Source organism: Artemia franciscana, chromosome 3, assembly GCF_032884065.1.
Source record: "Artemia franciscana chromosome 3, ASM3288406v1, whole genome shotgun sequence".
NCBI classification, from domain to species: domain Eukaryota; kingdom Metazoa; phylum Arthropoda; class Branchiopoda; order Anostraca; family Artemiidae; genus Artemia; species Artemia franciscana.
The window spans coordinates 23,453,332-23,479,257 of NC_088865.1; the positions used below are offsets into that span (position 1 = coordinate 23,453,332).

The window sequence follows — 25,926 nt, forward strand, 5'->3', positions numbered from 1 at the left end:
TTCTAAATATCAAATTTCATTAAGATCTGGTCATCCTTTCGTAAGTTACATATATACCTCAATTTTCAAAATTACCCCCCCCCCCAACTCCACCAAAGAGAGAAGATCCGGTCCGGTTATGTCAGTCACGTATCTTAGACAGGTTTTTATTCTTCCCATCCAGTTTCATCCTGATCTCTCCGCTTAAATATTTTCTAAAATTTCTGCCCCCCCCCCCCCCCAATGACGTTGGATCCGGTTGAGATTTAATATAAGAGATCTGAGTTACGAGGTCCTTCTAAATATGAAGTTTCATGAAGATCCGATCACTCCTTCGTAAGTTGAAAATACGTAATTTTTTCTAATTTTTCAGAATTCCCCCCCCAATAGAGCGGATCCGTTCCAATTATGTAAATCACGCATCTAAGACTTCTGCTTATTTTTCCCACCAAGTTTCATCCCGATCCCTCCCATCTAAGCGTTTTCCAGGATTGTAGGTTCCCCCACCCCAAACTCCCCCCAATGTCACCAGATCCGGTCGGAATTTAAAATAAGAGCTTTGAGACACGATATGCTTCTAAATATCAAATTTCATTGAGATCCGATCACCCGTTCGTAAGTTAAAAGTACATCATTTTTTCTAATTTTTCAGAATTAACCCCCCCCCCCCCAAACTACCTCAAAGAGAGCGGATCCGTTCTGGTTATGTCAATCATGTATCTAGGACTTGTGCTTATTTTTTACACCAAGTTTCATCCCGATCCCTCCACTCTTAAGTGTTTTCCAAGATTTTAGGTTTCCTCCACCCAACTCCCCCAAATGTCACAAGATCCAATCGGGAGTTAAAATCAGAGCTCTGAGACACGGTATCCTTCTAAATATCCAATTTAATTGAGATCCGATCATTCGTTCGTAAGTTAAAAATACCTCATTTTTTCTAACTTTTCAGAATCAACCCCCCCCCCCAACTACCCCAAAGAGAGCGGATCTGTTCCAGTTATGTCAATCATGCATCTAGGACTTTTGTCTATTTTTCCCACCAAGTTCCATCCCGATCCCTCCACTCTAAGTGTTTTCCAAAATTTTAGGTTTCCCCCTCCCAAATCCCCCCCAATGTCACCAGATCTGGTCGGGATTTAAAATAACAGCTCTGAGACACGATATCCTTCCAAAAATCAAATTTCATTAAGATCTGATCAACCGTTCGTAAGTTAAAAATACTTCAATTTTTCTATTTTTTCCGAATTAACGGACCCCCACTCCCCCCCAGATGGTCAAATCGGGAAAACTATTTCTAATTTAATCTGGTCCGGTCCCTGGTACGCCTGCCAAATTTCATCGTCCGAGCTTACCTGGAAGTGCCTAAAGTAGAAAAACCGGGACCGACAGACCGACAGACTTGTCTTTAGCACTCAACTGATGACAAGACAGATGTGGAAAGTGATAATTTGGAGCCCACTAGCATTTACGAGATAATTTGGAGCCCACTACCCTCAAAAAAAAAATGTATGTAGTAGATTTATTATACAAGATATTACACTAAAACCCTTCAACTAGCCTAATTAGATAGCCAACTATTACTTTTATGATTATTAAAAAAGAAAGACAGAAATAAAAGAAAAAGAAAAAAAAACAACAGCATCTAGCATTTCCACTCAAAAGATAAAAAAAGGTAACGATCCTTCAGAGCCATTGTTCGATCAAGGCTAGTTGTCCCCCCGGGCAATTCCCCCCCATTTATTCCCTCCAACTTTACCAAACGCATCCAATCAGAATTTTGAGCTATTCTGTTCAAAATAGTCCAAAGGTCGAATAACCATTCCTCCGGGTTTGACAACTCCCCTTCCAGCCCCCGCAGCAAAGGCTGTAGTCTATGCAAGTTGGCCACTGTTAAGAAGTAAGGTTTTATTTGAAGGGTGGTCGTATAAGCTTTAGACGAGGGAGATGCATCAAAGGGTGCATTTTAATACGGAAACATCCTAACTCCAACTGAGCCTTCAGATAAATACAGCATTAGTTCTAAGGAAGGGGGGTGGAGTTAGAATTTATATCTAATCGCTATTGACTTCTCGGAGTATTTTTGGTCTACGCTAGTATCATGAAGGTAATGAGTAATATTAAACCCCAAAATTAGCAGAATTTATCAAGTATAGGAGGAGGACTGCAAATTCCTCATCCCCAGCCTCCCTCTGGTGGTCGTAGAAACTTCGGAGGATGCTCATTCGATCATATTTGAGAGTTCTAGTCCTTTTTATAAGTCAAAAGTAACTGGAGATCAACCAGCCCCTGTCGCAAAACTGTTTTCGATATCTGGTCCTTTTGTTACACTTTAGGGCATCTGATCGACATTCTGAGGTACCTATTTTGTACTTCCTCTGTGGCACGCCGGCTACCGCTGTAGCATAGGGCGGCAAATCGACAGTTCATTTGCTGTTTTTTTTTTGTTTTTTACATGGACAAGTAGCAAGTCTGTCTAAAGGCAGAACTAATATTTCATTCTGAGCTGAAATTCAAACAGTTGAGTAAGTTGACATGATCAGAATTAAGTCAGCTGCTTTATGTTTTCAATGAAAACCCAAAAAAAACAGAAATATAATTACCTTGTTAGGACTAAACAATACCAAACTTGGTTGTGAATCTGATGGATTGTCAGTACCATCTGGGCCAGTTCGACTGGACATGGAAACGATGGGATCAAATTTTGTGTATAACGAATTTTTGGCAATTGTTCTTTTTCTACCACCCTTTTCGGACAGGTAGTCCAAATCAGCAGGGTCACTGAATATGTCTGCACTCCCAGCTACGAATTCTTCGCTAGCAGTGGCTTCTTGTAGCTTTTTCATTTCTTCAAAACTTTCCTAAAATAATAAAACGAAAAACTGATGCACATATATATATATATATATATATTAATATTATAATATATTAGGTATATAATATATTAGTAAATTAAAATTTACTAATATGATATATATTAAAATACCTAATATTATATATATTAGGGGGGCATTCCCCCCTAAATCTCGATACAAATACGATACTCTACGTTATGTTTTTCATATAATTGGTCTTTTTATAAGGATTTTTCGCCTTGCCCTCCCGCCTTCCATACGTAAGCCCTATATAATACATCTCAATGCGTGCCAGATATAGATAGCAGTCAATTCACGTCACCAATATGATATAGAAAATGGAAAATCACCTGAATCCAGTAAAAACATTCTATTTAATATGTATTTAATATGTAATATGTATTCTATTTAAGTGAAAACTAGAAGTATTTGAGGGAACTTAAGTACTCAAGTACTTTTAGATCGGTGTCCAATTTCAATATCAACTTTATTGGGAATTCAATTACTGCGCCACTGTTGGATCAACCATTTTGAATCAGATTCTACTTTCCTGAAATAGTGTCCAGTAGCTGAAATTTCTAAACAAGGAAAGACAGAGTATGTTGAATTGTCTTTTGTTTTGAATGGACAGCTTTATTTTAGATTAACGGATAAATAGATGTAGATAAGGGCATTTCAGCTGTGAGGTAAAGAAGGCTTTATAACGTCAGTTTAAAGTGACAGACTATATGCCCTTCACTGAGGACATTTTGTCAACAAAAGCTACTTTGGAGTGACTGCCCATTTGCGTGACGGGGATCTTGGGTGAAAATCTTTTGTTCTTGCATGTTCACGTTTTAAGGGCTTGTATACTTACGACAAAATCACTGAGCAAATGAATGGTGTCTTTGCGAGACATGAAATTGCGGTTGAAAGAAAGGTACACGGAGCATCAACTTACAATAGTTCAAACTTCAGTAAAGCATTTAGAGAATTTCCGACAATCTCTAGTGATGACGGTCAAGTAAGTGGTGATGAGAATGAAGACCAAGCAGGTCAAAATGACTTATTCTTGTTTTTAAATGTTGGAGTAGTTCTTAGTAATCGGAGGGACTGATAATACTTCGAGTATTTCCTACTTCGTCATCATTTCAGATGTTTCAGACATACAGTCAATTTACTTGCATCCACAGATGCTGATTAAGCCTTGGATGATTATGCATATAAGCAGCAGTACTATATCACTTTTACCGGAGTTTACTGCTCCCTGGGACGCTGATAACAAGAGCTCAAAAGCCACAGATGCTGTCAAAAAGGTTTACGACAGAGAGCTCATCAGGCCTGTGAACAACTCGATGGCATTCAAAATATTACACTGTCAAACGTTTGATAGACGTTCACAAAAATAGAGGCTTCATGATATCTGTGATGCCCGAGAGAAAACCAGGTTTCATTCTCTTGTCATAGATTTTCTACAAGAATGCATGACAATCATGGTGCCATTAGCTGTTGCTCTGGATATCCTTCAGGAGGAAGAAAAGTGCTACATTGGTACAATTTTCCCTACAATTCGATCTTTTGAAAAGAAGTTTAAAAAGCTGAAAGATTTAGTGAGGTTTTGCCATCCACTGGTATATGCTCTTCTTCTTGGTCTGGAAAAAAGATTGTCTACTATCCTGGACGAGAGACTTTTTCATGCCAAAGATTAAATAAGTAAATAATTTTATTACCCATTACAACTAGACATGAAATGTCACACAATGGTGTATGAAAAGATAATAAAAGAAAAAGGAAAAAGCACACAAACGAATGACACACAAAGTTAACAGAAAACAATTTAAACAGAAAATAAATAAATATAAATAAACAATACATTCAAAGGCGCTGGCTAATAGCTTGAAAAAAGACTATGTTTATGATCAAGTGATGAAGCAAACCGGTACTTTCGTCTCATTACAATCATTAAAGGGTCGCACAAATTATACTTAACTAAAATTCTAGTGTTACGTGTCCAAGGTGGTAAGCCCAAAATATACTTCGCATACTTAAAGAAGAGGGATCTGATATACTTCTTATCCCTATCAGTAAAAACAATCCAAAAAGGCGAAAGCACTAGCAAGTGAGGGGATACACAAGCATTATATAAACGCGAGCAAATGCTGAGGTTATAACGTGCTCTACAAAATATTAAAGCACCATAAGCCTTTCGAGCCTTTTCATTGAAATTTCCGATCAGGCCTTCACGGGTTGTCTTCATATTATGGCCAATAGGGAGCCCAAGATAAGTCATTGATTTGGAAGAAGAAATCACCTCATCACCGAACTTTCCCTCATAGGAAACATCATCATTACCCTTGGGGTCAAAAACAAGTATAACGCTTTTACTAGCATTAAATGATAGGCCAATTTTAGCATAATAAACATTTAAGATGGTAAAATTTTCCTCAATTGGAGGCACACAGCGGCATAAGTTTAAAACAACAACAGCATAATTCAATACTGAAACATCAAGTCTGCGATAAATACAACTAGTGATCGTATGCGACTGCGCCTCAAGGACGCTATTATTATAAAGAGGAGGAGAGGTAATAGCACCTTGACGAATCCCTTTTCGTACAGGAATCATACTCTCAGACAAAACAAAGCCCCCATCAACAGGTACCTTAATTCTAACATGGAGCTTTCTATACATACTTCTAAAACACGTTACAATGGAATGGTCAAGACCTCGAGCCACAGCCGAAAGTAGCGAATGCGAGTGTATACTAGAGTCGAAAGCTCGACGCACATCATGAATACCAAAAACTAGGGGCTCCCCAATCTCCCTCGATTCAATTAAAAGATTTGCAATAAGGCTGTGGATATGATCTCTGCTTACACCCTTTTTAAATCCGAACTGTGAATCCGGGGAATAACAACATACATTTACATCATTAATTACAAGCAACTCCATTAATTTACATAAAACAGAAGATACGGTAATTGGACGGTAAGAACCATATACAGAGGGATCATTACCTCGTTGTTGCCACTTCAGGTCATCCTTATTGCAAACTTAAGTGGTTCCCAAGCAAGATTTAATATGTAGGTGTTAAATTCTTGGTAGAAAAGAAAGAAAGGTTGAAGCTCCCAAAAATGTTAAGAGGCTGACAGAACTGATAAAGCTATCTAATTTTCTAGTTATGAAGACTTTCTCAAAGGTGACAAAGAAACTATCGCAAACAATTCAGAGAAACTTGAACGCGATGGAAATAACGTGAAGGTGGAAGCTCTTTCATATATGGCTGGTTGGCGAAAAGAATTAACCATGCTACTTACACTTACTTGCAGCAGAACTCAAGCATCTCAGCTCTCCCTGGCTTCCAGTAGCTTCGTAATTGTAGTAAGCCAATAGTCTCGGTTGTTCGCAAGTGGTTCAATCAATTCGAGCCAGGACTTTTCCCATATTTGTCCATACTTCTTGAAGCCAGCGATTGGGTCTAGGTCAGCCTTGATGCAGGCGAGCCACGTTTTTTTCTGTCCCCTATGTCGCTTTTTCCATCCCAGAGGAGGTGTACATCTGAGGGCTTTATTGACGAAGGTGTGGTGTGGGAGGTGAAGTGTATGGCCGAACCATTGGAGTCTTCTTTGTTTAATTATAGTGGCCGAATCAAACCGCTGATGGCAGGCTTTGCGGAGTTCGTCATTACTGACTCGACCACGAAGTTTAATGCCAATAATTCTCCTTAGACATGAATGGTCAAATATGCTCAGGGCTTGAATGTCGAACGCCCACGTCTCGCAGCCGCATAGTAAAAATAGTAAAACAGACCGAACAAGGGCCTAATATGTCCTTATTCTTGTCGTCAAACGAACATTTTTCTGGTTCCATAGAGAGTGATTTAGTTGGGTGAAGACTCCAGTTGTTGAAGTAATTCTCGACCGAATTTCTGAGACTACCCAAGAGCAATGAAAGTCTTCGGAAAATTTAACTGTTTAATTTCATCGTCTGCACCCGCGGAGCGACTGTTTTCGGCTGGTGGGGAATTTTTACCCCAAAACGAACAATGCTTTGAGATGTTATGTTTGAAAAGCTGCTTTTCAAACTTTTCTATGCTTGAATAATATGGCCCCAGGTGCTGGTATTTTCGAAAATGTGCTTCTTAAATACAGGGCTTGTACAATAAGAGATAAATTACTGAAGATTATGAATACGATTTTTGAAAAAGGGGAAGTATGAGAATAACGTTACTGCAACTAAGAAAGGAAATGAGGTTAGTAGCTGGTTTCATATTAAATCAGGATTTAAGCAAGGTTGTGTTTTATTCCCATTTACGTGAATCGCTTCGATTGAATTTGTCCTAAGGAGCGCAAAAAAGGCTATGGGAGAGCATAGAATCAAATGGGAAAGTAAAACTCACCTAGACTTAGACTACACTGATAATTTGAGTGTTCTAGATGAAAATATTGGTGAAATGAACGTTTTTTTTGGAGGTTTTGCGAGTCCATGGCGCAAAAATAGGTTTGAAAATTACTAATAAGGAGACTAAGTCGCTTAGACTGGGAAAAAGTGAAGAGGAAAAGTTCATGTTAAGCAACCATAAGATCGAAGAAGTGGATAGCTTCACCTACCTAGGTAGTATTATTAGTCATGATGGTGGACGTAGTGAAGATGTTAAAAGTAGAAAAGCCAAGGCCCAGGGTGTTTTTTTTTTTTTTTTTTTTTTTTTTTTTTTTTTTTTTTTTTTTTTTTTTTTTTTTTTTTTTTTTTTTTTTTTTTTTTGCAGTTGAAAAAAGTTTGAAAGAACAGGCAGATAAGTCTGCGAACCAAGATTTGAATGTTAGAAGCAACAGTGATGGGACTTTCCTAGACGAAAATGTTAATAAAATGAACGACTTGTGATCGATCAGCATGATTCTTGACCGTAGGCGCTTTAAAATACGGAGGAGGTCCTTACGTGAATCGCTTCGATTGAATTTGTCCTAAGGAGCACAAAAAAGGCTATGGGAGAGCAATTAAAAATTAGATATTTTCCAGAGAAATTGTCAACAGATTTTTTTTTTTAGGTAACCGTCTGACTGACCGTATTTCAAACAGCAAGCTGCACGAAAAATGTGGCTCTATCCCGTTTTCTAGAGCTATAATGAGAGAAAGGTTGAGATGGCTAGGACACATTCTGCAAATGAAGGATGACAGATTGCCTAAGATTGTCCTCTTCGGTCAACCATCCAGGGACAAACGAAAAGCCTGTCGTCCCCGAACGGGGTGGGAGCAGGTGTTTAGGAAGGGCTTAACGGAAATAGGACCTTATTTTTAGGGTGTAAAGAGGGAGGCTTTAAATAGATTGGGAAAGAGGAGAAGTGTTCGTAGCTGTGTCGGCCACATGTGGCTTGGTACTGAAGTGAGTTGTTAGTAGTAGTAATAGCTCAGTTTAAAAAAAGGGAGCAAAATACACAATTTATCTTCTTGTGCTCCATCAGTGTGACCAAAGGACATCCAAATTCTGAGATTTTTTAAGTATCCAGCAATACTGTAATTTCTTCCTCAAACAATTAATAAAGGACTGTGTAGCATGTTCACATTAAGTGTGAGTAGTTACTCATGCAAAGAGGTATATACCCATCCAGAATGCATATAGACTCGGGTCTCCTCTCTTATAGGCCACATTGGTAATGTGGCCTATAAGAGAGGCCACATATTGTGGCCCTACAATATATGACCACATTGGTTTTATACATTTGTAACTTTATTTGTCTGTCTTACAAAACTTGCAGTTAAAATAAAAAAAAGCTTATTCTCAATAATGTCCAAATAATTTTTTGAAGAATTGTGTATTATAAGAGAATATTGGCGGCGTATAAGAGAGGAGACCTGAATCTCTATGCGACTCACACCTAATGTAAACATGCTATACAGTACTTTATTAATGCATAAGTTTTATGTAAGTTTATTTCTTATAATTTGCTGTGGCTTATAATTCTAACTCGAAAGGCTGACAAAGTAATTGATACGAGGTTGGGAGAGCAAGGAGATTCAGGCGTGGATTCACCAGCCGAAGGAGATTCATCAGCCAAAAGGATTATCAATCCTTGCATGATTCTGATTTTAATAAGGTTATATATGTCCACCTTTCGGTTAAAATGAACTGATAAAGCGTCAGTCATTAAACAAAGAGTTGAGGGGGTCCAAAGTGCACAAAAAGGTGGTGTGGCATCCTCGATCAGTCCCAACATCTAAAAGGGGCCCCATATCTCACTACATGTGGTCGACGTGGCCTTGCTTAGTTTTCTATGATTATCCTTTCAGTAAAACGAGGCCAGAAAAAAAAATGTATACTAATATAAAATGGAAGATACATTAGTCTGAGGTACAGACAGGTGAATCTCCTTGTCCCCACCCCTTATAGAGGAGGGGATGGGAAGGAGAAAACTTCAACCAATGATTTTTTTTAATATAAAATAGCTTTCAAACACACACTTGAAACTGGGGGCTCGCATGCAACATAAAACAAAAATTATAGTAGCCATTCTTACCTTTGGTCTCTCATCAATAGTGGTATGGGCTTCCGATGGAAGAATACTTTTCCTCGGTGCTCTATTAGAGGGTATTTTAAATGTCCTTGAATCCACTTCTGGCTTACGAGGGCTTTCTCTGTGACTAACATTCGAATTTGTAGCTGTAAGAAGGGAAACAGCTGTTATGTGTAAACTGAACTTCCATGAACTGAGGGCTAAATTACTTTTTTCATCAACATCGATTACAATTCAATGCAAAACCTTATTTCAGTACTACGGTATATAACTGGCATTCCACGGCCCGCAGGGTTCTGTTCTTGGATCTTTATTGCAAATCGTGTGTGCTAACAACTTGAAGAGGACACTAAGTGACAGAGTTACTAAGTTACTTAGCAAAGTAACTTCACATTTTGATGAAAATAGCGCGTGGATAACAAATAATCTTATCCCGAGTTCCTCAAAGTCCCAGTTTGTAGTACTTTCTAGAATTGGGATGCAACCGAAGTGAAAAAGATGCTTTATTACTGAATCGCAAGGGCTTTCAAGTTTTTAGGGCCCTGCTTATTAAAAATATTTAATTAACGAATTATATTAGTCAACTTTGGAAGAAATTATTGAAGAATATAGGCGTAATCTGGAAAATAACAAACATATCTTAAGTTTTATTTTAAAACTTCTGTATAATTTTCTCATAGAGCCTTACAATAATGATTGCTCTCCAGATTGGATATGTACTTTTACTGAAAACACCCATTTACCTTAAGCACATGATTAAATAGCTTGCTTCTTCAGCTTTATTACACTTCAATTCTATCCCAATCATGAGAGGTCATACGCCAGAGCTCTGAAGCTGAGCAGCGCTTGAAATAGTATTAAGAAAATTAAATCACATCGACATTTTACTCTTTAGTGCTTCATGTGTCAGCTTAGAATAGCACATTGAACGCTTTTTATTTTCAACGGCAATTTCAGATTAAGTAAACTAATGCTTTTTAATACGGAATTAACCAACTGCAAGCATTGAGTCGGTTAATTAATACTATGATCCTCTTGAAAAAAAAAATCTTTCTTATAAAAAAAAGCATGTATGTATTGGAGACCAGCACTTTTTGACTACTTAGGTCAACGGAGTTTGCTATAGCTGAGTTCAACCTCTTGGTCCCGTGTTGCCAAGCGGAGATCAAGGTCACTACACCACCGCACAACTGATGGATGGGGCAACAGGATTTGAACACATGACTTAAAAAACAACTGCCACCAGTATACTTTTTAATTTTGAATTTGCCACTTGAATTTATACTTTCAGTGTCGCCAAGGACCTAACAACGGACCATTTTTTCCTTCCCCAAAAGACGAAAAATATCCACAAGATGTCAAAATTTTACAAATTGAACCCGGGTTGCGTTAACTGGGGCGCTAATTAAAACATAGCTCTATTTTCTGTCAAGCGAGCCTTTGTTTGTCTCATTACACAGCAAGATTCTATAGAAATTATGACAGGTTTCATGCGTGTTCTGAAAAATCTAGCTTGTTTTGTATCATGGCTAGAGGATTGAATCAAAACTTTCACAGGAAATTCTGTTGGGGGTGGGAAACATACATTTTACGTCAGGGGATTGTTTACTCCTATATTCCTCAGTTGAATTTTCTTACCCTCCATATCAATGAAATAAACTACCACATCGTGAGTACATTTCACACATATATCTAAATAGATTGAAACATTGTACATAAATAGGAAAAGATAAATAATACCATATAAATGACTGAAAATAAACCTTGTGGTAGCACTTGCCCCGCCCCCTCCCAAGAAGATTCCTGGCAAGAATAAGGATGCCTCACCTCACCTTTACCACTTATGTGCCGGTAGGCATGCGAATTTAATATTTTTATGCTACAAAGAAAAAGATATCGTAATGAGACAATGACCCACCACCCTTAGCACCAATAGTAAAGGCACAGACCTAAAGTTTTCCAGGTAATTAAAAGGAGTAAAATATCAATTTCTCCCTAAGCATTAAGATAAATGTCCATATTAGGCATTTATCTTGTATATACTAAGTGGCTTTTTAGGAACGAAAGCGATATCGTGCGGTATTGCTTCCTCAACAACTGGAAAGTTCATTATATAGTTTTTGATACTTTTAAATCAACTCAGAATTTTCAATCGATAGCAACTTGGTTCTCTTTGGGGTGAAAATCATGGTTTGGTACCACAAAAAGACAGAAAACGACACTTTCCAGTAATACGATCTTTTTGGTCACTAAAAAAAGGGCACTAGAAGTTTTAATTTCCGTTCGCTTGGGCCCTCTAACGATTTTATAGGACCATTGGTTCTATAGGATCACCCCTAGAAAAAAAAAACAAAAAAACCCGCATCCGTGATCTTTCTTCTGGCAAAACAATTCAAATTTCCACATTTTTGTAGATAGGAGCTTGAAACATCAACGGTAGGGTTCTCTGATATGCTGAATCTTACGTTGGGATATTTAGTATTACGCAACGTTTTGGGGTTGTTTTCCCCTTTCTTGAAAATCAGGCAAATTTTCTCATTCTCGTAGCTTTTGATGGGTAACATTTAATTTAACGAATTGTATATATTTAAAATCCGAACCGCACATTTAAAATCAGTAATGTTACCGCAAACATTACTGCAAACTGTTTGATATCTGGTAGTTTTCTTCCATCTTACTTTTCAAATCAGACTCCAATCATTTAAGTCTACATTTAAGTCTAACTTGAATTCTCCCAATGCCTGTATTAGGGTCTGAAAAAATATGTTACAGTCACTAGTAATTGTCGCTCTATTGAAACTTTGATACAAGTATTGAATACATACCAAGAAGCAATTTAGTGGAGGGTGGGGTTGCGTGGGTAGACTGCATATAAGTGTTGTTTTACATTAATCACTGCTCGTTTATAAAGATAGTATATATATATATATATATATATATATATATATATATATATATATATATATATATATATATATATATATATATATATATATATATATATATATATATATATATATATATATATATATATATATATATATATATATATATATATATATATATATATATATATATATATATATATATATATATATATATATATATATATATATATATATATATATATATATATATATATATATATATATATATATATATATATATATATATATATATATATATATATATATATATATATATATATATATATATATATATATATATATATATATATATATATATATATATATATATATATATATATATATATATATATATATATATATATATATATATATATATATATATATATATATATATATATATATATATATATATATATATATATATATATATATATATATATATATATATATGTATATATATATTTCGTCGTTAACCTAATTTTGCTAATTAGCTATTTAGTTTAAGATATGTTTCACAAAGTTATTTAAAAATAAGTTCAAAAAGTAGTATTTAAAGGGTTTAAACCGAACATATTAATAGTACATACTTGTCTGTTTATTGTTGGAGCTTGCTGTATCCATTTCTAGTTCCATTTCATCGTCTTCTAAATTCCGTGAAAGATTGACAATTTCTTCACAAACTGATTCAGCTTCTTGAGCTAAAATCTCTTCCTCCGACTGGGCCAATGATTCTTCCTGTAAAATAAAGTTTACTGTTGTTTAACATCATACAACAAAATGCTACATTGACATTGAATGAAAGAAAAAGGAGTACCATAATTGATAAAAAGTCCAACGGTATTCAAAGTCACTAAACTATCCACAACAAATCAGTAGAAACAGGAAAAAAAATATTACAGAAATTATAGCTGTCACTACGCTGAAGATAATTAGCCGAAAAAAGAGAAAAATGGACTGTTTAATGGACAAATTCTGTTTCATTCGTAAATGCAAAATTCGAATTATAATGGAAGGTACTAAACTTAGTGTTGACTTCTTTTTGTAAAACAGACAGTTGGGATATTTGCGAATTCAAAGGCACTTTTTGAGGCGACAGTTATTTCAAAAGTTACAGCATGTAGTTTTAAATCATCCGAACATGCAACAATTTCAAGCCATATTGAAAAAAATTTCTCAAGAATCATTCAGGCCAAACATGAGGGACACCCTTACAAAAACCAACCATATAATAATTACCACAAAGACGGCAGGTGTTGCTACTATCAAATCCCCAAAAGGCTATAGGGTCATTTTGTAACCCTTCAGCTAATAGATGGCTAACTATTAACTTGAGTTAATAGTTAAAACCATATAGATGCCTTCGAATTGAAAGTTTTGTTAAGCCAACTGATTTTCTATACGTTAGGACTACATATTTAAAACTAAATTAACTGCTAAAATATTTTACATCAAACATGTTTCTTCCTTAAACCAAACATTCAAACATGCTCGCTTTCAGTTTGGCTTCAATGTTTATTGCTATTTCCGTTCTTTTTAGGTTTCATTTCTTCATTTACAGAAATAGTACCAGGGGACTAAACTTCGCTCGGTAAAAAAAGAGACATTTTCTTAATCTGTTCCACAAAACAACTTTGATTTCATTTTATTTTACTCACAGTAGAAAATAATACCATTAGGGTACTAGACGTCAGGGTATCTATTAGTAGATTTTTTACTCTAAAATTACGGCCCTGAACAAATTTTCTCAAACCAGTAATCTATCTAGATCATTTTCTCATACCGGAAAACGAACACTTATCTTGTCGCAATGCATAGCATTTAATGCAAAGCACTTAAGAATCCGAGACTCACTTTACAACTATCAAACGAGAATGTCTTTAGAGGCTTGGAATAAACCACATTGCAAACAAATTGCATTTTGAAACTCCTTCAACTTATACTCAAGGCTTTCAATCTTCAAGAGGTTTCTAATTTCAGTAAGAAGACGATTTATAAAAAAAAATATTAAGGGGGTTGGAAGGAGGAAACAAATTTTCTAACAGTCGCAATCTATCTAGATCGCCTTTCACACCGGAAAACAGTAGTATGCCTATTTTCAGAAAATATTATAGTGCAGTTTTCGAGAATAGCTATTCCAAGTATTTGTCACATGAATTTTTTTTCTTTTTTTTTCCAAAATTAAAGCCCTAACGAACTTAGCTTATTGTTATCTACTATATTTGACAACTTGTAAAAATGGAAAAAGCCGTATGGCAGATTTCACATTATAGTATATTTTTTATCGGTGTCCACTGTCTGGTGGTAAGCACAACCAAGCACTTGTGAAGTCTTTCATATGAAAAATATACATAAAAAAAAATATATCATCATAAAAATATACAATCATTGATCGTTTTGTAAGACATATTCCAGTCGTTTTGAGTTTTGTATTTCAATCATTGTATTGTCATTTTAGGTTTGCTATTTGCTGGGAAAGCTTTGTTAACTTAATATGTTTTCAATTCTCAATTCAATTTGCTGCTTTTAATTGAAACATTTTTCATATAAAACACATTAATAATAGTAACGTTGCCTAATAACTTTTCAATGATAACAATAGCAGTCATTTTTAACTAATAGAAGAAACGTGTTAGTGGTAATCAAGGTGGCAGAATTCATGGCAGACGTGGCCGAAAAATAATTGGACTTCTATATTCAGATTTGCAACTTCTGATTTGTAACCAATACTTCCAGAATCCTTTAATAAGAGCTTTGGTGAATAATCCTTGAATAAGAGCTTTGGTATCAAGTACTATTTTTGAAACGTGTGTCAAATGTGTCCCCATATTGTACATCTAAATTGCAATATTAGCCTCACTTTCGGAACCAATAAGCTTTGAAACCACTGAACATAAATACTGGTAGAAATCAAATACCATTTGAGAAATATGTAACAAATGTACTTTGACATAAGCTATGCCGGTAAAAATAGTATCTATATATCCGGTACGAACTGTCAATATATGGGAAGTCGGCGATGAGGGGGTAGGGGAGTTTTGAGAAAGGACACAGGTCTAAGGCCGCCTTGGCCCTACGGCCCGTATGGACTAAATTTTCTTACACAAAACTGATTTTCAACAAGATGTAACATGTCCACAGTTTTTGAAATATGCTCTAAATGTTTATCGATTCTAAACGTATATTTTGCCGTGTTAGCCTCAGATTTATAATTAATAAGCTCAGAAACCCTAAAATAGCAACGTGGCTGGAAATGAAGCACTATTTATGGAATACATACCTTTCTTTTACTTTGGGATTTTATAATTGAACCGATTCACATTAATACGGATTAATTGTACTGAAATTAATTAGCGTTCAATCATTTATATCAATTCATTTAAACAATCCCTATGACAATAAGCCAAAAGAGGTAAACTAATTCTATATGTATGATAAGGGGGAGGGAGCGAGGGAACCATATGGGCCCACGAGCCCTACTTAGGGCTCCAGCCATAGAACTGAATATTAAATTTTTTTACAAGACTCTGCATTCAACTGGGCGTAACAATGCCTCAGATTGCAACATTAGGCTCTGATTTGTGATCAGCAAGCTGATAAATCCAACAAGAAATGGATGTAGTCAATGAAAAACAAGGGAGCAACAGAACAGTTTCTCATATAATAAAGACGTCAATATCTTCTTGTAAATACATATAAAAACTATTACCCTGAGCATTGCTGGCTTTGTAAGCCGTAATCTGGCCAGAAACAAAGTTTGTCGCATCAGAAGAGGTCGTTTTCGAAAAGTTTTTGAAGAAATCAGATGACATAAATAAAATCAACGCCTCACTCTTTACGCTAAAGTTTGACTCTGTCACAACTCCACTTTTTAAAACAATAACTTTTGATGGGTAAAACTAAACTTGATGAAACTTGTATATTTAAAATCAACATTAAAATGCGATTCTTTTGATGTAACTATTGGTATCGAAATTCCGCTCTTTTTTAGAATTTCGGTTACTATTGACCCGGGTCGCTCCTTACTACAGTTCGTTACCACGAACTGTTTGATAGGTAGGTTTGGATTTGAAGAATTCGACTCCAAAAAAGTTGATTTTACGCGAGCAATCATTCAGCCTTGACAAGGCCAGTCGAAAAGAAACGAAAGTCGGCATCTTACAATATAGAAAGCCCCCCCCCCATAGATCCTGTCCCTTGACAGTGAAAGTTGGTTCCCAAATATGAAAATCTTATCTTCTGACTAATTTTCTTAGCTTGCCAGACTCGATCTTGTATCGAATTTTCGTTTATACATAAGAAGGCTGCAAAAAGAAAAGTCTGAATTTTATCCCACATCGTCTGTTCAGGACAGACAAAGGGCGTCTGGGCAACCAAAAAATAAGTTTTCAATTCACTTTCGAAGTAATTGTGTACGATTTGATAATAAAAGAAGCTGGTCCAGTCATTCGTTTGGAAATAGTTTCGACGCAATTTCTGGTGAGATATCTAGGAGGATTTTGAATATGTCGCCAAACTGATTTTTCTGAGTTTTTCGGGTTAAAGACATTTTCGTTGCAACTCTTTGGTTGAACAAAATTTCCATCATTATTGCAGAATGAATTCTGACCAGAACGATAACCTTCGGCTCTGAAGTAATCATTCAGCCACCATATGTTCCTATTGGGCCAGCGAAATCACATGAATGGTTTCTATTGTGTCAATGACTAAATGGTCTCTCGATTCCAAAGAAAAGAAAATATTGACTTGAGATAAATCTTACCCTAAAGGCTGTTACGTTGTGTATCCTTTTTTGTTGCAAATAGAAAATGAATAATTTTTTTTCCTCCTCTATACAAACAGGAAAATGAACAACAAGTATTTCCACGTGTTTCATTTCTACATCATACTTTTGCTTCTACGTGAAGTGGGATGACAAATATACTCATAACTTTAGGTAAGCTGCCGAACGCTACCACTCAAGTGTGAAGCCTCATCCCAATGTTTTCAGGGAGGTATATCTTTCTTCTTCTTCCTGTTTGGATTAACATAGAGACGCTTTCGCATAATCTCGTCACTAGAATCAAATTTCGAGCCCTGCAGTGTGTTGCTACAGCTTAGTTCAAAATCTGGGTCCCGTATTACCAATCTCAGATCAAACCCACTGCGCCACTATAGGACTAGAAGGGAGGGGCTATGTCTATTACCCTTTTAAAAAGTATCCACAAACATTTCTATTTCTGAATCCTTTTAATCGATTTACATCTATGCTATTTCGATAAATCGAATAAAAGTATGAAAACCTATACAAAACTGGCACTTGTAGCCTAAATTAGTCTACGGGTGTAACACATTGCTTTTTCATAGTAATGGCAGCAGCAGCAATAACAATAATACAAAAAAACAGAGTTGCTTCCTAAAAGACCAAATAGAGTATAATGGGTAATACCATAATGGAAAAATTCAGCAACTTCCTCAATTTTAAGGAGTTCCAGGGACTTTATGGGTCAATGCCTTTCCCTTTCATTATACTAAAACGACCGTCTACAAATGTCGCTGAGTTTACTCACAGAAACGAAAGATACAGCGTAAAAACGGATCTAGAGCAAAATCTTGAGGGGGGGGGGCAATTTGACAAGGACACCAATAACTGACCAAATTGAAAAATTTGTTTTGAAAAAGAGTGAAAACAGAAAAAAAGGAATGAAGATGCCTGAAGAATCTTGGGGGGCCAGCGCCCCCTGGATCCGCCAGTGATACAGCGTAGGCTATTACCTAAACAATAGCCAACATTTTACAAGAAAATCACATGGCTTTGAAATCAATCCACTCTGAGGAAACAAGAAATTGTTGCTTCTTAAAGTCTTAATCAATAGTAAAGCTAATAATACATACTTTTTACCTAATGAACAACAAAAATATCTTTTAATATGGATTAATAAACATAATAAATATAACATTATTTCATGATAAATTAATTACAATGTCTGCTAAAACAAACGGTGTTCTTAAGCCCAGTAAAAAACACAAATTTCAACCATGCCAAAATTATTTTAAAGTTTAGGGCAGCAAAGAAATCTTATTTAGCTAATCTAAACCCGTTTCTATTTCTGTATTAAATAAAAAAAGCAAGTTTTTTTTAACTGAAAGTAAGGAGCGATATTAAAACTTAAAACGAACAAAAATTAATCCGTATATAAAAGCGGTTGCTCCCTCCTCAATGCCCCGCTCTTTACGCTGAAGTTTGACTCTTTCTCTCAACTTTACTTTTTAAAACAGTAAAAACCTTTAGTGTAAAGAGCAGGGAGTTGAGGAAAGAATAGCCCCTTTTATATACGGAGTAATTTTTGTTCGTTTTAAGTTTTAATATCGCTCCTAATTTTGATCCGGTGACTTTGGGAAAAAATGAGCGTGGGAGGGGGCCTAGGTGCCCTCCAATTTTTTGGGTCACTGAGATAGGGCACTAGAACTTTAGAATGAGCCCTCACACGACATTCTAGGACCAATGGGTCGATACTATCACCCCTGGGGGAAAAAACAAACAAAAAAAAAAACCAAATAAACACGCATCCGTGATCTGTCTTGTGGCAAAAAATGCAAAATCCCACATTTTTGTAGATATATACTTGAAACTTCAACTGTAGGGTTCTCTGATATGCTAAATCTAATGGTGTGATTTTCGTTAACATTTTATGACTTTTAAGTGGTGTTTCCCCCTATTTTCTAATATAAGGCAAATTTTCTCAGGCTCTCAACTTTTGATGGGTAAGTCTAAACTAACAAAACTTATATATTTAAAATCAGCATCAAAATGCAATTCTTTTGATGTAGCTAATGTTATAAAAATTCCGTTTTTTAGAGTTTCGGTTACTATTGAGCCGGGTCGCTCCTTACCACAGTTCGTTACCACGAACTGTTTGATTATTGCTCGTTTTCCTACTTATCTATTAAATGCACTGAGCTCATGGTTTTGTTTGATATTTGTTCATTTTTGGCAAATATCAAGGTTTCTAGATAACGAATCCTAGAAAATAGAAAGGTTTCTAGAAGATAGAAAACGAAAAAAAATTATTACTCTCCAGCAAAATTAATTTCATAAATAAAAGTTTGGTGTCTTTTTAACCCAGAAGGATTGACTCATCACAGCAATTTTTTGTTTGTTCAGACAGGAAAGGATCAAGAGAAGTGTGAGAAGTTCACACAAAGTTTCACAACTGAAAATTTTAGCGAAAGATTGTCCTAAAGTAGCAGCTTTTTTAAAGATGGATTAGCTTTAATCATAGCATTTTTGTACCCTAGAAACTTAAAATTTGGCACTTGTGGGAAACTTGTTGGTAAATTTGACTTTCAATTACTGGGAAAGCTATCCTAAGGTAATTTGAATATACGGTCTTATATTCTTGTACAGGCATAATTTTTTCCTTGCTGTATCAATGGTATTTTATCTATGTGTAATTATTTTATTTTATTTATATGGTATTTTATTTATTTGGTAATGACTCATTTTTCCTAAAACTATTGCTTCGTAACTTTTAGCCAGCCATTCCATCTATTTCAGTTTGATTCCAGTGACAATCTGTGCGAAGTTTTGGTATTGAAATTCCTACAACTTTTTTTTAATTAATTCGAAATGGCCTATTAAAGGAGTATACAGGTCCGACTTTCAGAAAGGGGGATAGGTCTTAATTTTTGTCTAGGTTAAAAGCGTAAAATCCATTTTAAGACCAAATTTTCTTTCAAAACAAGACCTACGAGCTCGTATGGCATTTGTGACGAGCCCGGACGAGCCAAGAGCTCATATGGTATGAGCTCTAGCAAAATTCTAAGAATCAATAGATAGACTTAAAAGGAAAATCGGAGGCTTAATGCCGGTCGAGATTCAGAATAAGAGCTGTGAGTCACGAGGTCCTTCTAAATATCAAAATTCACTAAAATCCGATCACCCACTCGTAAGTTATAATACCTCATTTTTTCTACTTTTTCCTCTCCCTTCAGCCCCCCAGATGGTCTAATCGGGGGAAACGACTTTATCAGATCGATTCGTGCAGTTCCCGGACACGCCTATCAATTTCCATCATCCTAGCACGTCCAGAAGCACCAAACTCGCCAAAGCACTGAGCCCCACCCCCAAACTCCCCCAAAGAGAGTGAATCCAGTAAGGTTACGTCAATCACGTATCTACGACATTTGCTTATTCTACCCACCAAGTTTCATCCCGATTTCTCTACTCTAAGCGTTTTCCAAGATTTCCAGTTTCCCCCTCCAACTCCCCCCAATGTCAACAGATCTGGTCGGCATTTGAAATAAAAGCTCTGAGGCATGAGTTCCTTTTTAAATATCAAATTTCATTAAGATCCGGTCACCCGTTCTTAAGTTAAAAATTCCTCAATAGTTTTAATTTTTCCAAATCAACACCCCCCAGCTCCTCCAAAGTGAACAGATCCGGTCCAATTATGTCAATCACGTATCTATAACTTGTGCTTATTCTTCCCACAAAGTTTCATTCCAATCTCTCCACTCTAAGCGTTTCCTAAGATTTCTGTTTCTTCCCTCCAACCCCCTATGTCCCCGGATCCAATTTGAACTGAAAATGGAGCATCTGAGACATAAGATCCTTCTATATATCAAGTTTCATTAAGATCCGATCACCTACTCGTAAAATACCTCGATTTTCACGTTTTCCAAGAATTCCGGTTTCCCTCTCCAACTCCCCCCAATGTCACTGGATCTGGTCGGGATTTAAAATAAGAGCTTTGAGACACGATATCCTTCCAAACATCAAATTTCATTAAGATCCCATCACCCGTTCGTAAGTTAAAAATACTTCATTTTTTTCTATTTTTCCTGAATTAACCGGCCCAAGTTAATACCAAGTGTCATAAAAAAGGGCCCCTCTGACCTTATTTGCAAGTTTTGGTACCCCCTTAACGTCTCATTGCATGCAAGCAATTCTACCAAAATTGATATAGCATTTACAATTTGCATTTGTTTGTCATCTTCATCGAAGACTGACTACCTGAGATTTCTACCTCAATACCTGACTAGGTTTCTACCTGATGCAAATGATAATTCCGGCTAAGGAATTCTTTCCTATGAATATTGAAGTCTCGACTGTACCCACTTGATCCTAAGTAATTCCTTTCCATTTTCCCTTTTTTTTTATTAAACGTCCCCAAAAACTCATTTATAAAATGCTATCATACGTACATAATTTAAGTTTAAAGGGTCAAATAATAACAAAAGTGAACATAAGCTATTAAATTCATGACAACATTTAAAAAAAGAACTTAACTGGGTAACCGGAGAAAAAAAAAGAAGGAATTTAACTGGATAATAACAGTTGAACTTTTTTGACAGCTATATTACACACAGCTTAAATTGCTATTTCTAATCACATAACATTAACTAAAGAAAAGAAGTAAGATACAAATAGGTTGGTTGGCTTAGGTAAGCTACACAAGGGGTAGCGACCCTATCTGCAGTGTTTAGCGTGAATTTTACTTTATCCCAAAAAATATTTATATTTTTAGGTTGGCACTCTGTACGGTTCACGGATACCATAGAGGCTAACAGAATTCCTCGGATGAGCCACGGTTGGTGACAAACGGTCATTCTTCTGTTTTATTTTACTTTATTTTTAGTTTGGTTTATAATTTACTTATGCAGAGCATAAAACATGTTCTTATAAATAGAACATTGACTTTTTTTTGGAATGTTAAATTGTTATTGGCTGATTTTAACCATACCAGTAACGAATTTAGCCATCTTCCCTTGACGCAGGGCAGCTATTTATATACATCAAGCGTAAATCCTCATACAATCCCCATTTCCTCCGAAAAATGGAATGGTTGCCTAATTTTTGGTTTTCTATTGTGTTTAAGCTCCCTCCCCTATAGAAAAATAATTAATTGATTCCCTCCCAAAGGATAAGATCTGTGTCAATCTAAGGGAGGGGATGCAGGTGTCCATTTTAACCAAACTTAGGAAGAGAAATGAACTATATAGAACTCTGGAATTCTAATTCTAAATAAAAGACTTTTGAATCTATTTGAGGCAAGGTTAACTACAAAAAAGATAGAGCGTAACTAGTAAAACTTAACTAGCTTAAAGCTTAACTAGTAAAGGTAGATTTCGAGATACCTGAGCAGCAACAAGCTTATCCAATTTCTGCTTTTCCGTTAGCTCCTTTTCTGGAGATGAGTCAGCTACTTCATCTCTAGTAGAGGGTGAAGTATCAGTGACTGCATCATTTTCTTCAGCTTCAAGTTGGCAAGTAACACTGGGAACAGATGTAACTGGGGGCTCACCCTCCTTTACCAATACTGTCTTTTTAGGAGATTTATGAATGCTTTTTGTGACGGAATTAGGAGATGCGTGCTCTAAATCATCTAACTTATCAAGAAAGGACAAATCATAACCTTTCTTTGGTAACGGAATGTCTTCGTCGGGATTTGAAATCGGAGTTGGTTTGGGAAGGGGTGTATCTTCAATAGATGGCACTTGTGAGATGGGAGTTTCTTCTGTCTTTTTTGGAACTAAGATCTCAATCTCTTCAGAAACTTTCTGTATACGCTTTGGACGAACAAATCGAGGAATAGGCTTCTTTGCCTTCTTTTCAGGCGCTTTATTCGTTGGTTCTCTATTTTCGTCACTTTCAATTGGCTTTTCACTAGACTCAGATTTTTCACCAGCCACTGGTAATTTGGATTTGGGCTTAACAATCCTACCTATCTTAGGAGGTTTTATTTCACTAGAGCTTTGAGAAGTTGGCACTGCATTTTCAACATCATCCAAATTATCTAAGAAACTCAAATCATACCCCTTCTTTGGCAAAGGTATTTCATCTAAATCACAAGGAACTTTAGTAGAAACTGGGGGATTAGTATCTTCTTTTGGAGGAATGCTGACACTAGAATCTATTGTACCACTGGTTTTCTCTTCTTTATCATTTAAAGATTCAAGTATATTTAATGGCGTATCATCAAATTTATTAGCAACTGCCACAGAATTTAGAGACACACCATTCTCTTTTTGAAACACTTCGAGTTTATTTTTACGAGAATCTACTTCTCCATTTGTTTCCTCCCCTTTATCAATGAAAGATGGAGTAACATACTTATTCGGTAAAGGTGTATCATCAAAACTATTAATAACTGGCAGAGAATTTACAAAGTCAGCGTTTTCTTCTTTATGAAACGATTCAGCTTTATTTTCTGAATCTGTAGGCTCTATGCATTCATTGGTTGAATTATGAGAAATATCCTTACTGCCTTTTCCATTTGACGAGTCAATTACAGGATAAACAACTTCAGAAACAGTTTCAGTCTCTTTTATAGCACTGTCTCCTTTTTTTAGATTGATATCTTCTAAGGTTGTGCCATGTTCCGCAACTGCAGATGCAGATTTGGACAGCTCTTGCGCTAATAGCGAGTTATCTGAAATGCTGCAACTGACATGTATGGCTGTTTTATCATCTTTATATTTCACAGGATAGTTGTCTTTGCTTGTCTTTTGGTATTCACCATTTATTGCGTCAAGATCTTCTATAGCACTAGCGAATTCTTTTAAATGAACGGTATTTGTATTTTTTAAACCTCCTTCCTCTTCAACAAAGGATGAACAATTAGAACCCTCTTCCAATGAAGATAGTCCATTAAAATTGTTGCAATCAATACGGATATTTGAATTATTCACACAAAGTTTGTCTTTTGCTGAATCAGCTTCTTCTGTTATTTCTTGCTCTTTAGCTATTAAAGAAGAATTAGAGCCTTTCAGACATGCATCAGGAGACGGATCAACTTTTGAATTTATTTCAGTAGAATGCTGATTCTTTTCTAACTGTAGTGCATTGGTTCCGTCACTTGCTGGCTCTACTTCTCCAAAAGGTGCAGCATTTAACAAAACGGTGGAATCAGGAAGTAATGGAGCCTTTTCAAGACCAATTTCTTCATCAGACACAACTGAGCCAAACGACTCCTCACCCACCAAAGGTGGTACCGAGTATGCAGTGTGAAAATCAGACCCTTCAGACCCTTCACTCTGAGGAGCTACTTGTGAATTTTCTTTTATCTCTTTTGAATCAACCTCTTCTGCGTTCGTCTCTTCAATGAGAGATAAATTTTCATCAACTAGTTGGACTGAACTTTCAGGATCGAAAAACACAGTATTTTCACCAATGTCTAATACTAGCGAATCGTCAGCAATCCGAAGTGAAAAATCATTAAGTGAGCTCTTTTCAAAGGTTTGATTCAACACCACTCTTTGTTCCTCATTAAGGTCTGCTACTTCATCAGTTTCAGTATTGCTTGATTTTCGCACTGGCAATGCAGCTAAAGAATTTATATTTTCAAAACTCCCTGCTACATTCGTGTTTAATTCTTCACTGGACACAGTAAACGTCACATCTACTCCTGCTTTCCCACTTTTGCCAATTTCCAATTCACTTTTGTCATTAGGAGCATCAAATGTTATATTTAACAATGGGTTAGGATTAGAAAGAGTGTCTCTTTCTTTTTTAAGTGATTCAACCGTGCTATTTGAAGAAGGATTTTTCACTTCAAATGTTTCATTCGATGATATTCCTTTAGTTCCAGCATCAAATGTTGTATTTAAAACTTGTGGAATAGTCTCGCCGTCGCTTTGAGAAGCTTCAAGAATGTAAGTAACTTTTGAATCAGGCTCCTCAGTTTCCAACTGTAGTACACCTAAAATAGAAACCCAATATATATAAACGCAGTGCACATAATGTAGAGCACAATATGCATCACATTTGCAGTGCAGTGCAATACCACACTGCCTTTATATGATTTACCACGTAAATATAATGCGCGAAACAGATAAGATATAATTTAAAACATTTTCTTCTTCGTTATTCTATCAACTTAAAGAAAAAACACAACAAAAACAAATCAGCCATCATTATCAATCATCTAGCATCGCTCTTCACTACTAAATTGGTAAAATAGAAAAGAAAATGAAACATGAGTAAAGCTAAATTATTGGTCAATAACGATCCTTCTACAGATGTTGTACTTAAATTTTGCAATATAATCACACGTTTCATGTCAGATAGCTGCTTCAAAATAGGACACCAAGTTTGAGCAGCTAAATAACAGCGAAAAACTTCGCAGGCAATAAATTCAGTGCCTGTGTTACCTGTCTCCCAATAAGGCGTATTTTGCATATTCTGAAACTTTCCGTACCCAAGGGAGGGATTTCTTGGGAAATCTTAATTTTACCCAAAACCTACACCTTCTAACGTTTCGAGAGAATGTTATCCTGTGCTGCAAATATTCTATGAACCTTTTGCTTTATGACAAAGCTCCTGAGCATCCCCTCCCTTCTAATGGGGTTTATTTGGACAAAAATGGTTACCTTTCACACTAAACATGAGCACAAAAAGAGCAAAGTCAGATTCATCTTAATTGTTAGAAAGGACATTTCAAAAATGCGTATCATCTAAAAAATATTGATAAAAACCCATATTTTATATTAATTGCAGAAAACGTCCCGTTTTTAGGCTGACACTCCATGATTTTTTTTTTTCATTCTGTCATGGTCCCTCATCATCCACTAGGCACGTACGCAGGAATTTTTTCGGGGGGGGGGGGGGGCAAAACCTTCGAAACAGCAGATACAAAGTAGCACTTTTTTTATTTAGTAACTAAATGAATGCAAAAAGCACGTATATCGGAAAATAC

The 25,926-nt window shown here is 35.9% G+C and overlaps 1 protein-coding gene across 4 annotated transcripts in view; it reads right to left on the reverse strand.

The window, feature by feature from the left end:
- LOC136025045 (transforming acidic coiled-coil-containing protein 2-like) overlaps nt 1–25,926 on the reverse strand; it is a 189,620-nt gene that overhangs the window by 35,743 nt on the left and 127,951 nt on the right. For 3 of the 4 annotated variants that reach the window (XM_065700714.1, XM_065700718.1, XM_065700715.1), the window contains 4 exons: nt 22,367–24,930; nt 12,838–12,985; nt 9,324–9,466; nt 2,580–2,837 (listed from right to left, as the gene is read on the reverse strand). In XM_065700714.1, the coding sequence (XP_065556786.1) occupies nt 2,580–2,837; nt 9,324–9,466; nt 12,838–12,985; nt 22,367–24,930 (3,113 nt within the window). The remainder of the gene's footprint in view (nt 1–2,579; nt 2,838–9,323; nt 9,467–12,837; nt 12,986–22,366; nt 24,931–25,926) is intronic. The other variant, XM_065700719.1, reaches the window with a different exon arrangement.